The sequence below is a fragment of the Anabrus simplex genome, chromosome 6, assembly GCF_040414725.1.
Source record: "Anabrus simplex isolate iqAnaSimp1 chromosome 6, ASM4041472v1, whole genome shotgun sequence".
Taxonomy (NCBI): Eukaryota; Metazoa; Arthropoda; class Insecta; order Orthoptera; family Tettigoniidae; genus Anabrus; species Anabrus simplex.
In genome coordinates, this window is record NC_090270.1 from 166,894,737 (window position 1) to 166,910,299 (window position 15,563).

Sequence of the window (15,563 nt, forward strand, 5' to 3'; positions counted from 1 at the left end):
TCAATACTCGCAAAAACATTCAGTTCTTTTTATTTAGGATATACTTTTACTTATTGACATATACAGCCATGTGAATACAAGGGGGGCAAGACCGCGATCCTAGCGGCTGAATGGTGAACTAGGAAGCAACCCGTTTCCAAGAGTGCATTTCAAGACCTTGTATTATAGCGTAGCAACGTTTAGAACAATATACGTTTAAACATTAACAAGTATGACCAAAAGTAATGCTCTTAATTGATAATTTGACCCAAGTAAGATGTAATGCTAAAGTAGGGTTAATATGCATTTATATGACGAATAAAAACTGGTGTTTCATGTTCACAAATGTTGGAAACGTGTTTAAATTAACTTCATCCTGGAAAATTAATTCAGGTTAAAAATGTGACATCATAAAAGTTCGAGCCCTTGTCATGACCTTGCACGTTCAAAGATGAAAGTGTGGAAAGCGTTATACCACTGGATACAAGAGCAAATGTACCATCTTTGCAACTCCATTAAGAAGAACACAGACATAATAATGAAAATACATCACAATTACTTACCATGAAGACAGTAGCACAAAACATGAAGGATAAAAGGACTGGATCTTAAAATGAATGCTTGAAAGGTTGCCAGGTCAATATTACTAACGAAGGAACACATACATGTGTTTCACTCGGATTCGGTTGAAATTTGGTAGGAATATTCGTGGAAGGCAGTAGAAGGCTAAGGTGAAAACTGCATGTGCCCAGCGCAAGTTTAAACACCAAAACAGAACAAATAAATAGTCGTAAAATTAGAAGTGCCGCGGGAGTATCGGGGTGTGACGGAGAGGTAGGGAGGAGCAAAGCAGCGGACATGATCCAACCGGGCTGCGTCAAGCCGTGCCAGCAGCCAGGTAGCGTACAGTTAGCGCATTCCCCTTAACTTCCAGATCAGATGTGCAAAACATAAATATGAAAACAGCACATGAAACAAGTGTACAAAGGACAATGTTTGAACAACGATGCCAATAAGGTTTGAAAATTCCCGCCCGAGTTCTTGTTACTCGTTGTAATTAGTGCAGTAGTGATTGTTTACAAAAAAGTGGACAAGGCACAGATACTGTGTGCACCATGCACATCTTACAGCGCTGTTGCTTTCACAAGTATTACATTGATTATAGGAAAGCTCTTCTTTGAAACAATAATCGACTGGATTAACAAATTGTGAAGGTTTCTTGTTAACAAAGCCACATTTGTACCAACTGTACTACCACATGCTACGAAAACACGGAGAGGAGAACTAGTTGTGCGTCAAAGATTGCACTTTTAAAAGGTTGTTCCTTAAATGTACCTTCATGTCTAACGAGTTTAACAAAATTAAATCGTACAAAATACGTATAAATTCCTTCCAAATCCGGAAGCCCAAAACATCTAACGGCTGGATAAGTTCAGTGGCTTCTTTCAGAATTGTTTGAACGTTAATGATATTCTTACTCCCAATTTTAGCATTTAAAATATTTTCTTTCTGTCTGGTCCAGGAATCGAGAACTAAAACACTGTACTCTGGTACTAGCTCAGAATATACATCCCGTAACCATTTCTGTACAAGTTCTTTGGTCAGTTTTCCAGATTTTGAAGGCAAAGTGTACACATTTGGTGCAGTAAATAGGTTTTTTTTCTACATTAGGACCAAATTTACCATTTTTTTCTTTCAACACCACTAGCAACTTTGGCAGGAGTTGTCCATCTGCCGAAATTATTGACTGTATTGTATAGCTATGAGTTAGTGAATTCATAGATTGTGCTTTTGCTAATACGGCCTTTTCTCCTCGTTCATTATGGGTCCTGCCAGAATGGAACTCTTCATGAAAACCAGACTGATCAGTATTAAACACGCACTCTGGACCGTGACTTTCTATTAATTGCGACACTTCTTCCACAAACAGTGTCGCGTTACAGTTGGTATCTTCTTGTTCAAATTGATACGTTTTATATAAGAATTTGCAAATTTTTCTTGATCCAATTTTGAATTTCTTTTTAAAACTCATTATCCAGGAATGAGACGCTCAAAACGTGTCGTAGCTAACTAGACCAGCGTACTTTAAGGCCCATTTTTTAATATTTATACTTTCTTTGAACTTTTGATAAGTCTTCTTCGTAACAAATTAATTTTTTTCTCCTATTGTGCCATCGTTTTCCAATTGTTGCTCCCACCTGTAAGCTCTTCCCGGAACTTTAATTTACGAAACCTATGTTTCACTGATGCAAAGCTCCTCTGTTTCCCTTGATTTCGCCAATATTCGATGACCTTCTTCTTATAAGTTATTGGGATTAGGCATCGTTCAGCCATTGTTGTGGATGCAGGGTTAGGAGCAACATTTTTGGAGACGAGGTCAAATAACAGTGTTTCAATATTGTCTTCCTTGAAATCAAAGTCATCATCTGACATATCCAATGTGCCATCCAGTTCGACTGTCACATCGTTATCCAAAACCCTGTTGCCAATTAGACCTGTAAAACGGAGACAAGAACGCAATTCCTGTGAACGCTTGTTTTTCTCATAAAAGTAAATATATGTAAATACATTGATCTACTTAAGATACAATTCCAATCCCAAATTCCTTTCATCTTCAGAAAATGGGGTGTCTTTTTTGTCACACTCTGCAAAACAATTCTGAAGGCACACTAGTACATTCCACGGATTGAATGACTTCTGTAGTGGGCGTTTTGTTGTCTAGGTATAAAAAATCAATTATTACCATACATGGTTAACTCATTGGGCCTGAGCCACGGAACCGTTCCGTGCTTCGTCTCGGTGGACCAAACACCGGACCACGGAACTGTTCCGTTGCCTCATTTTACTACGTAATTCAACTTTTCCTCAAAAGATGGCAGTGTGAGTTCCATTTGTGATTTGTGTAGGGACTCTTTCTTTGCAATGTTATATGCTCTTTGCTAATATATATCGATAGTGTGCTTGGTAATGTTAGTTTGAAGTGGGCTATCTCTAGCTTTGAGATTCGCTTGTAAACAAGATGGCTGCCAGTATAGAACTGATATTTACCGATATATAACCCCTTTTAGGAATTAATGATGATTAGGAATGTATTTTTTTCAGTGAAATTAGTAGTAATATTAGTATTAGTGTGAGCAACACTCCTGAATAATAAATAGATGTGGAAATCGAAGAGGAAGTGCAACGAGAAGACTGTGTTACAGCTCAGCAGGCGGACTGAGCACGGTCCCGTCATGCTTATAAAATAAAATGTTTTACTCTATTCCTTGTTCCTCAGTTTGTGGTATAAAAGCCTTTTGTTTTCATTTACATTTACATCTTTAATGGTCTTGTAAGTAAGAAATTTGTCATGATATGAAGCGACACAATATTTCTGCCAAAATAATCCCAGCGCCAACGCAGTTTCAATCCAACAAATATGCAGGGCTCAATGGGTTAAAGTAAATATACAGTCACCATTCATAAAAGTGACTATAAGAACGTCAGATTTTACCTGTCATTGTAAGAACATTGTCTCTTCAGACGACTAATCAATGTGCACCTCTAGATCTCCTTTGACGTTTCTAATTGGGAAGATACGAGGTATGTGCGAACTGCGGTGTAGTAAAGAAGAGTGGCCGGGAGGTGGGGCAGGTGGTCATTCATTCGACTCGAGCGAGCAGCCCGACTATACGCTGCTCATGTCCGCTGCTCCCTACCTCTTCGCCACACCCCGATACTCCCGCGGCACTTCTACTTTTACGACTATTTATTTGTTCTATTTTGGCGTTTAAACTTGCGCTGGGCACATGCTGTTTTCACCTTAGCATTCTACTGCCTCCCACGAATATTCCTACCAAAGTTCAACCGAATCCGAGTGAAACACATGTATGTGTTCCCTTGTAAGTACTAAATAAGAAGTGAGATTAAAGTTAAATTGAAAAAATTTTACTTAATAAATTAAACTTTAAATTTCATTTTATATACATACAATTAAATACATTTTCAAAACAATAATGCAAAGAAAATTAAATAGTGAAATAATACTTCATAATGAATTTTAAGTAGACATAAATGAAGTTGATATCAACATCGGCTTCTTTAAAGAATTAAATATTTGGAAGGCTTAAAAACTTATATCTTTAAATAATCTTGTAAATAATTTTTAATTAAAGTATTCAAAGACTAAAATATTTAAAAAGAATAATAGGATGCAACCAATAATTCATAAATACTTGAACCATAAATGCATACATACTAAAACTGACTGTGGCTCCAGCCGCGAATAAATATTACACAAATAAATGATACAAGATTAAATGACAATAAAAATATAGCAGAAAGCTTTCCCAACTAAGTCAAGTATTACAAGGGAAAAATAATATAAACATTCCACACTTAATAACAGAACACGGAAGCACACAACAGAAGCTAGTCATTACCGACGCCAAGCCATCATCTCCTAAAAGTCATCAAAGCCACCAAAATTAAAAACGTGCCCATCAGATAAGATATGATGATACATTATGTAATAATAAACAAAAGCAAGGACCCCAAACAATGGGTAGTATGTGACAAGAAAACGTTAACAGAATGGCATATATTAAATTAAATGTTGACAAGCAAATTTCAATTTTTCACACACTTGAAGTTATTAAAAATCATAACAATAATTATTATAATGACTCTCATGGATGATAGTACAAAATTACATTTACTTTTATTAAACAGTTCATCAAAAGCTTGGATAATTTTGAATGGAGGAGCTTTGGATGCCAGATGCATACATGAGGTGTCATTTAATTAAGGTCCCAAACAACGCAAATAACGATCCCATACAAATCGTCAGGCAGCAAACCCAATAGCAACACAGTTAGAAGGCAAATTCAAACAAGCAAGAAGAAAGAAAGGAGAATACACATCAAAATTAAATAATAATAATCACAAAGAATGAGTTGACAATCAAGCATGAATGATAAGACAATAAGTTTAAACAAATCGCACCAAATACAACCTCACCATATATCCTTCAATAGTCAATCTATATTTAAAGCTACAGCCAACAACAAGTAAGAATGTTCCCATTTAACTATCAGTCTAAGAGTTAATAACCACCCCAGTTAGCAAAGATCTACATGGCAACATTCAATTCTTAACTTTTTATCACTCCTTCAACAAAATTATGGAGACCGTGAACCCACTTTGTAAATAACGAGATTAATGGATTAATTGATCCAACAAATTTATGATCTACACAGCGCCATACTACAGTTTAATATCACAAGTTTTCAACAAGAAAGTTTCAATGTCATCTTAAGTAGCTACTAAGGTCCATTTAACCTTCTCTTCAACATGTAAATCAAGTTATCTTTAGCCGAATTTTACTCGAACTTTGATACGGCAACTTTAGCCATAGACCTTCTTGTTATTATGTGGATAAGAACTAGTTTGTCTATTTTATAAAATATTTTAAATTACTAGTGTAATATCATACCAACTTCAACCTTTTCTTCGCAAACATTTTAAATGAAGTTTCAATTGTAAATTATTATTTAAAAACTCATAACAATATCTCACATTGTATAATACTAATCTCCAATCTTATAATCTCATTTTTATATTTCTTACCATGACAATCAGGATCCTGATTTTTATCTTTAAGGTATGAGTGTAAAAAGGCTGATGATGCCCTTATAAAGGGCGAAACATGTCCCTTCAAATTTTAGTGTAATAGGATGTAAGTCCTAACTTTGGAAACTCAATTGTATTGAATAGTTTGATCCTAATAAATTTTGGTAATATCTTAAACTAAAATTTAGACCATAATCTAAACCTTTACAAGTAAACTTCATTTGCCGAACACAATTCAATTAAACAACTAACCATTGCCGAAAAGGATCATAAAACATAGGTGAAATCCATGATGAGATCACTCACTTTTAATCCACGGCCATACAAGATCTGCTGAAATAATTATCATTTACAGTACTTACTTATTTGTGTGGGATATCCGCTTTACACCTAACTTACGTAACGGTTGACACACAGGCAATGCTTTCTATCTACATAAATAAATCAAACTTGAGGCCGGAGCACACAGATATATATAAAAAAGGAACAAAGGCATAGCCTTAGTCGTCTCCACACTTAACCAGGTGTATTCCACTCCATTTCTAACACACTCCAGGTAGCCCAAAATGGCTTCCCACGGACACGGCAGAACACAGCCATCTAGAACGCTGGGGCTTAAGCAACTAGTTTCCTTGCTCCCAGCAAAGACGGAAGTGATTTTGCTCCCAGCAAAGACGGAAGTGATTTTGCTCCCAGCGCACAGAGCAGAAGTTCACACTGTGCAAGTGCGCCACTTATCGATCGACTTATTGAGCGAATAAGAAGGATCTAGCAATGACGAAATAATGGGAGATGCAGTTTTTTAATTAAATATGGCATGGTAGCCTTCACAAATATACAGCAGTTCCAAACAATGGGCGATAATGGTAGATAACATTTCAGTACACAAGCAGACATGCCAAATAAATATTCATAGATATTTTCAAGTTACAATCTTCAAAAAATGCAGGAGCTAATGGAAGGTGAAGAAGATTTCCTTAACTATAATTTACAGCAATGTTTCACCTGAATGGTAAAGTGAGCACACACATACACTGCCCATATCTGTGTGCTAGAGACCTATCTGAAATAATATTTTCAGCTAGACATTGAAGTGTACAGAATTTTACAAGACAATCTACAACCTTCATAATCAGTTTGTGTACATTCAACACTTGCTGTCTTATAGACAAGACTTCATTGTATGCATAATAATTACAATTATTTACTAATTTACTGTTTGCTTTGTAACTTACATTCTCTAAAAACTTCGAAGAATTTTATCGTTGGTGGTCTTTCTTCTTTAGGTACATCAGCTAACCTGCAAAAAACAAAAAAGTTATTTGTTATTATAAGAAGAACTAAAAATATGACAACTTGAGCCAGACTGACCCTTTCTCCAGCCAAGCTACTAAACCCTTGCAGTTGAATATATTAGATTGATTCCATAACTCTATTCATATCCATTTTTCTAGAAAAGTGAGTGTATTGCTATTTGTTTTTTAAGTTAGGATGTTTTTGTACCAATCCCAAACTGAAATAAAATGGCATAATTGCACACATTCTGTAAATGCAAAATTTGAAAATTTGCTTCTCTTACTCCTTTCATTTTCAGGGTAGCACATCTCAAAGCAAAAACCTCAATGAAGGCCGAATTTTGATGATGACAATGATTGTTAGTTTAAAGAGCCTAACATCTAGATCATTAGACCCTCTAGTTTCAGTTAAACACCATTAGAAGAGAAGTGGGTTTCTCTTCACCTTTCTACGTCCTGTCTGTTATACTTCGTTCTAGTGGCAGCCTTGATCATTCTAAGGATGCTAATAAAGTAAAGCACTTAGTACAGTCCCTAGTAATCTTCTGAGTGGAGTGTGCAGCTAGACGAAGTGTGACTTGCTGTTCAGTGGCTGTTCTTTCTGACAAGAAAAGTCTATTACATTGACCATGAACTCCTACTTATAGATGTGATACTGCCCCACAGTTGCTAAAAGCTTATCCTTGGGTGAGCTTACATCCGGAAGATGATGGATTCAAACCCCACTGTCGTCAGCGTTGAAAATGATTTTCCATGGTTTCCTATTTTCACACAAGGCTGTACCTTAAATTAAGCTCCCATTTGCTTCCTTCCCAGTCCTTACCTTTTCCTATCTCATTGTCGCCATAAGACCTGTCTGTGTCAGTGCGATATAAAATCAATAGCAAAACAACGAAAAGCACATGCTTATTCTTGGAATGGATAAACGTACACCAAGAAGTTTGAAGCATAACAGGAGATCATGATGTTGGAACATGCACTAATGTCTATGAAAATTGCAACACCGTGAAAGAATGGCCCAAATGAATCTGAACTCTGTGGATGTTTAGAACAGTGTGCCAGCAATAAGTGATGAGGATTTCAGAGATTGTCACTACAAGATCTATCTGTGTTGGTGGGACATAAAGCAAATTTCAGAGAGAGCGTTACACACAGGTGCAGCAGGGTCCTCCCTTGCGTGACCAACAAGGTCAGTGTTACGCCAAGTGTAATCAGTGAAGAACAGTCAAACAAGATGAAAACATGAAAGCAAGTGCCAGAATGCCTCAATGACATCAATGGACACAATATTAGCAAGTGAGCAAGTTCGAATGGGACAGAATGATTGATCTCCAGGAAGCAGGTTAATTATACAATGACATTTTGGCTTGTACAGGGTATGCTGCTATGCTTGTGATGCGCGTGTGGAAGCAGTCTATAGAACAGTTCCGTCTTCTGCAGACTGGACTTACACACATGCTACTGTGTCGGCGTCCATTGTCCATAAATCACAAATGTCTCAGACTGCAATGAGCACATGAACATTGTATCATATGGCTTAGTGCCGGGAGAGTCCGAGGACATGTTTGGCTTGCTTGGTGCAGGTCTTTCTATTTGTTTCCCCATAGGCGACCTGCGCGTCTAGATGTGAGATGATGATGATGATGATGGGAGAGGGTGAAGCCCGGTGAAGGCATGTAGCCTGCTCCTGTCGAATAACACCAAGGGGACCCAATCCGACAGATGAATAACCATCAACAGCATCATATGCCCTCACTCTACATAAGCACTGCGGAGAGGTTTGGAATTTAATCCAGGCTTTTGACATGCAATCTAGTACCTAGTGTTCATATACTTCATTGCGTGAAGAAATTTGTTGTGTCAAGGTTTGATTTTGTAAAGGAAAACTTTTTGTGAGTGTATTGCCACCCCTGTTAGTAAAGTGTCTTTATATCATGTTGCCCCTCACTCACTCATTATAAAAAAGACCCTTCAATGAGCTATCTTCTAAAGCCATATCTAAAAATTATACATGTTAACTCTCAGCTTGTGAAGTTGTATTTCTGGGCCACAGATTGTGAACTGCAGTTGTGGAGACTGTCAATGAATTATTCTAGCTAATAGTCACATAAAGCAAATGATACATGAATAATGGGTGCATTGGTAGTTCAAGTTATTTGTCATGATGTTTTATGTTTACATTTTATTAATATGTAAATACGGTAATTAGTATTGCCTTTTGTTGGAAATAGTGTTCTTTAGTCCTCTATCTCATAAAAATGTTATTATTCGTCTTAAAAGTAGGAAGTTTTTTTATCCTCTTGAAAAGTTACAGAAATTACTCAGTTCTGCTTAGCTCCCAACCGATTTAACTGGTGGTAAAATAATGTCTGTCTGTTCAGTAGTAGCTTTAATACAGGGCAGTATTATAATCTGTGGACATTTTGTAGTTATAGTACCCATATATAAGAAGATACATCATATGGTCCAAATTATTCGCACTATACAACTTCCTTCACCAGTGACAGAATTCTTATGCATACATCTTTATTTGTAGCCCTCAATTTGTGAGGTGTAGTCTGCTAGAGTGGAAGGATATCTCAAGTTCAAATACATGCCCTCCTGTAGTCGGTTCCTGCACATTTACTTTGTATGCTTTCCTAACTTGTCAGGTTCTTCATAACTTAGTACTGCTCTAACTGCTGAAAAATTTAACCAATTACATTTTAAATTATTTGTTGGTATCTCATACAGAATCTCATCATTTGTGATTCACCAAAAAATTTGTATACAAATTTACACTCATGTTAAATGTGATTCCTGGTAACCTGTTGTCCAATCATGTCTTGGCTTTCTTTTTCTCTAGAATGTTCAGCATGATTGCTATAAAAGGCCAGGTTTTTACTCGCATTGATGACTTGATCAGCGGCAGTGTAACTTGCGTTATGTATCTGAGAAGAATCCCTCTGGAAGGAATCGGCGAAGGTGGGGGAAGTGGCCAGCATGTAATGTATGCCCTCACTACATATGAGAGGTTTGGAACTGAAACCATGCTTTTGGCACACAATCTAGTGATTAGAAATTGTATGCCACCACCTCTCCTACTCTGCCGGCCAACATTCTGATGGTGACAATTTTCGACCAACGGGATCGGAACCAGCGGCTAACCACATAGATGTGATGCCTTAACGATCATGGCCATCACGTGGGCACCAACGTCTCCCAGAGTGCATTGGCACTGCCTGAGGCTCCAAGTAGCCTGTGCAGTGGTCTCCACTACTTGCACTATATATGCCTCTTGGTAGGTGTGCTAGTTATAGTCCATCTTCGTAGTAAGCGTCTTTCTGGACGACCGGAGGTGTGGCCTGGCCTCGTGTGCGAGGAACTATGGGAGCGTTCGCGCTGGTGGTGGGGGAAGAACTTGAACCTTTCCTCCAGCTGACACAGTCGAGTTCAGGCAGCGGACGTAGCCCTGGGAACTCACTGAAATAGTGTGGAAAGCTTAGGCGCGATACGTTCCCGGGTCGGGGTGGTCATTATGCAATGGCGTTGGTGTACATACATCACACTAACTCAAAGGTGTAGGAATTACTTAATATGATAAACTAGTGAAAATAAAATAGTACCGTACATTGTACAAATCGAGTCTTATATTTCGATTGTCTGCCTTAAAACCTTGTCAATTAACTACACAGGCCTTTGAGCATAACATTCTAAAATTTCAGTTCTATTCCAGTACGGAAATACTTCGTAACTTTCGTCGTAAATGTTGGTGACGTCAAGAAATCAGAGGGTCATGCCTAAAAGAATTCATATCGGATGATGCTTTCGACACAACGTCAAATAAATCTCAGTGTATAGTAAAAGTGGAGGTCAATATTTTGGCACTCTGTAGCCTTTAATTTATTCTTATTATACATTCTTACGAATATGAAATCTGTTATATAAAATTGAAAGGTTTGAACCATTTGGTAGAAAATCAATTGAACATAAGACAGTAACTTGCAACTGGTAATACTGCGAATAAAGGAAGTTCGTTTGAAACTGTACTGTATACCAAGGAAAGGCGCATCGGTACGCGCTATCAGTTCATCAATCGCCTAACGAATAGGAGGAAGTTGTTTCCACTGACAGCCTGGAGATATAATCTACTTAACGTGATTTCTAGTGAAATACGTATAAAAGAGATTAATTAATGCAAATTTGTCGGGAAAATGCAGAGAAGAAGCATTAGTAGAAATACTTCAGCTACTTTCATAATAATATTAACAATGTCTACTTTTCTTGTCCATCAGAAGAAATATAATAATATATAATACTCTTGAATAACCTGCTATTGTTATGACAGAACAGGTCTCCTACAGCAACAGCAGCAACAAAAACAACGAAAACAGCAATAAAATGCTCCGGAACAATAGACAATATAAATCTGTCTCATAAAATCAGAGCAAAAATATTATCGGACTTCTTACGTGTTCTATGATCACTTTTGTTTAATATTCGGAGTTCGGGGATCTTATTTACAAATTATTCAGAATAATCTTCACTCTCGTCTGAATCAGTGTCATCTGAAGTTTCACCGAGGTTGATGTCGGACTGGTCTAATTCTAATTCCTTATGCATGGTGTTGTCACGCTCCCAGTATTCCTGCTCAGTGTCTTTTACGTAGTCGCAACATTTTTTCCGTTTGTCTTGCGAATACTGTGCAAGCAATATCCGCAAAGAGCTTCCTTTTTGTCGAGTGTGTCTGCTGTCAAGTCACGAGTGATCTATAAGACAGAGAAATATTTCGTACAGAATAAGCATTTTTATTTATATTGGGAATAGGAGCGCGTCATTTATGAACAGTGAAGGCATTAGAGATGCTATGGCACACATTTTTATGCTAAAAAACTAATTATGCTGTATTACTATTAATTGAGATATAATTTTTTTTTTGCTAGGGGCTTTACGTCGCACCGACACAGATAGGTCTTATGGCGACGATGGGATAGGAAAGGCCTAGGAGTTGGAAGGAAGCGGCCGTGGTCTTAATTAAGGTACAGCCCCAGCATTTGCCTGGTGTGAAAATGGGAAACCACGGAAAACCATCTTCAGGGCTGCCGATAATGGGATTCGAACCTACTATCTCCCGGATGGAAGCTCACAGCCGCGCGCCTCTACGCGCACGGCCAACTCGCCCGGTGAGATATATTCTTATCACGGACCTCTCCTTTGATATCTCCCCAAACCGACTCAGTGTGATTGAGATCTGGATGATATGTTTCATATGTTCACTCATGGTATAAACACTTTCACGTGCCTAGCCTCGCAGTGGTCTCCCAGATTTAAAAGAGGACCTAGAAGCCATGCTCGTCACTTCAGTAATTTCAACTTAGCCCGCACGTAACAACACGCGCCGCTTGAGAGACGTTTACACTTCAGCGCTAGCCTGGCGACTGGACCTGCTGTAGGAGTGGGGGGACGATAGCTCCCACCACTGCATGCGCAACCATTTCTCGCGCAGGACGCTTTCAACCAAAACGGACTATACCAACTGATGGGCCCAAATTGGCATACTGTGGTGAAACGCTGACAAGCAAGAATGAGTTAGCTGGAACATTTATAATTTCCAATGTGTTGTTGTTCAGGTCATCAGTCCATCGACTGGTTTGATGCAGCTTTCCATGCCACCCTATCCCATGCTAACCTTTTCATTTCTACATGACTGTTACATCCTATATCTGCTCTAATCTGCTTGTCATATTCATACCTAGTTGCACCCCTACTGTTCTTACCACCTACACTTCCACTGAAAACCAACTGAACAAGCCCTGGGTGTCTTCCAATAATGGACCAATTATACTGGAATTATAAGTTTACTCATTCAGTACAATTACAGTATTTGAAGTTTCCTATGGGAATCAAAATCTTTATCATGGAATTATATTAGTAGACGTATTAGTTTGAATGGAGTTTTGAAAAGTAGGAAAATTATAACATGATGTTAAACTGGAATTCAAGAGGTCAAATTGGTGCAAATATTTGTTTACACTAAGAGAAATTAGGGATTGGAATAATTTACCAAGGAAGATGTTTAATAAATTCCAAACTACTTTGTAAGCATTTAACCCTGTTGGATCCAGAATCCAATCTGCTTGGCCACTCACCATCAGCTGGAAGAGACCAGTGCTCAGCCTCCATTCTACTGCTGTAAAGAGTCAGGCCGTTTTTAGTGGAAATACATGTATTCTAAAATTTGCGCATATCTACTGATGTACGGCAAATACTGACAAAAAGTTTTCTACACATCGACTACATAGAATAAACAACTGATTCGGAATGATATAAAGAATCAAAAATATCTTATTGTTGATAGCATAGTTGTCGATGATGTTTATTTTTAGGAAGAAAAAAATATTTTTGCAGTTTCTCTCTCAATATCTACTTTGAAAAATCATTTACAATACAAAATAATATATGTAATGTTGTATAATGTATTTCTAAATACAATTATATAGCATAATTAATTTTAACGAGAAAAATATAAACATAAAAAATAAAACATATGTCAGTAGTAAAAACAAGACAATTTTACTCACTGATAATATTCGCGTATATGTATCGATGTATGGCAAATACTGACAAGAAATATTCTATGTGCAGACAACATAGTATAAAAATAATTCTCAATTATTAAAAGATAAGAAAATAATCGTTAATATTACAGTTTTTGTTTTCCGCAAAAACCTTTTCTTCTTTTCGGTTCTAGTATCTATTTGAAAAAAGAATTTTACAATACAACAGAATATACGTAATTAAAAAATCTATGGCCCTAAAGCCCTGATTTGCTTTGGCCTACCAAGCGAATGCTGCTCAGTTCGAAGACCTGCAGTTTATGAGGTGAGGCATGGTCCGTCAGGCGAATCCTCTCTGTCATTATTTATGGTTTTCTAGACCAGGGTCGCCCTATCACCCTCAGATATCTCCTCAATTGCAATCACTGAGAGTCACCTATCAATCAATCAATCAATCAATCAATCAATCAATCAATCAATCAATCAATCAATCAATCAATCAATCAATCAATCAATCAATCAATCAATCAATCAATCAATACTGATCTGCATTTAGGGCAGTCGCCCAGGTGGCAGATTCCCTATGTGTTGCTTTCCTAGCCTTTTCCTAAATGATTTCAAAGAAATTGGAAATTTATTGAACATCTCCCTTGGTAAGTTATTCCAATCCCTAACTCCCCTTCCTATAAATGAATATTTGCCCCAGTTTGTCCTCTTGAATTCCAACTTTATCTTCATATTGTGATCTTTCCTACTTTTATAGGTTGAGTGGACCACGAACCAACCCTCAGGCCCAGGTAAAATTTCTTGACCTATCCGGGAAGCAAACCCATGACTTCCAGGTGAGAGGCAGGTACGCTAAACTTGACCCACGGAGACCGGCATTTACGTAATGATAGAGGATTATATGTAGTTAAAAGGTTTAGGAGAAAGAAAGTGAAAACTAAATTGAAGTATGATATGGGTGGAGAATCAGACGGAAGGACATGTTTAGGTCCAAGAAGTTCCATGAAAAAGACAGGAGGCTGAGGAATGTTGTCGGGTTCATTGGGAGAAATTTCCACAAAATGTTCTCCAGAGATATTATAATCATCATCATCATCATCATCTTCGTTGTCACTAGTTTCATCTACAACCATATTGACAGTAGCTTTAGAGCCGTTAGAAACAAATAAACATATCTTCTTCAGCTGCAGTGATTCCGGGCGTGTCCGGTATAATTTCGTCGCTACTCTCTGAACTAAATTCACTATCACTATCCGGTAAATCATCTCCATTAACTTTGAATTGTTCCAAATACTGCATTAATTTATCGGCATCAATATCTGCTGAGAAAATATCATGTGAACCACTTGCCATTTTGCTGTCACAAATCCACTCACTGCAAGGAGCAATCTCTTACTGACTGGTATTTGTAAACACAGGAAACGACTCTTGTGAAAGCAATAACACCCTCTTAGAACTGCTAAAGCAAGATCAGGCAGACAATAACGTGTAACCCCTTTACTATAGGTTGTCACAAAAGTATGCACGTCAGTCTACTGTAGGTTGCCTCAAAATTATGTATATCACAGAATTTTAAGCTGGCCATTGTAAGCGGCTCCAGCAACTTCCGACTGCATTTTTAAAGGTTGATCTGATTGGCTTTGGCAATTTAAAGGCCGGTTGTTCACACAACCACCTGGCTCCAAGAGGGTTAAGACAATGCTAGGTAAACAAATGATTAGGGAGTCTGCCATCTGGATGACAGCCCTAAATGTAAATCAGTGATGATTGATTGATTGATTGATTGATTGATTGATTGATTGATTGATTGATTGATTGATTGATTTATCAATTGGAATAATTTTACTACCTGGATGTAAACACTCAGCTTTGTTGAACATCACGATTTCCACATGCAACCAAAATTATTTCGCTTTTGGAAGAAAAAATTGGGTGTGGATGTTGATAGCAGTGAAAATGATGTAAGGGGGAGGTTACTGAGATAATTCTGGAAAGTGATTTTAATGACAAGTGCCATGGGGTAGGGAGAGATATGAAGTTGATTTGCCTTTCACATGGTCAACCCAGGTATGTCGAATATTAATTTGACTCCAGAATCCCCAGAACTAGAATGCACTCTGCCTTAGATCATATAGGA

The 15,563-nt window shown here is 37.6% G+C and overlaps 1 protein-coding gene across 1 annotated transcript in view; it reads right to left on the minus strand.

The window, feature by feature from the left end:
- Positions 1 to 15,563, minus strand: part of LOC136875613 (uncharacterized) — a 312,390-nt gene that overhangs the window by 32,126 nt on the left and 264,701 nt on the right. Inside the window, exon 11 of the mRNA XM_067149147.2 lies at positions 6,825 to 6,889. Within this exon, the coding sequence (XP_067005248.2) occupies positions 6,825 to 6,889 (65 nt within the window). The remainder of the gene's footprint in view (positions 1 to 6,824; positions 6,890 to 15,563) is intronic.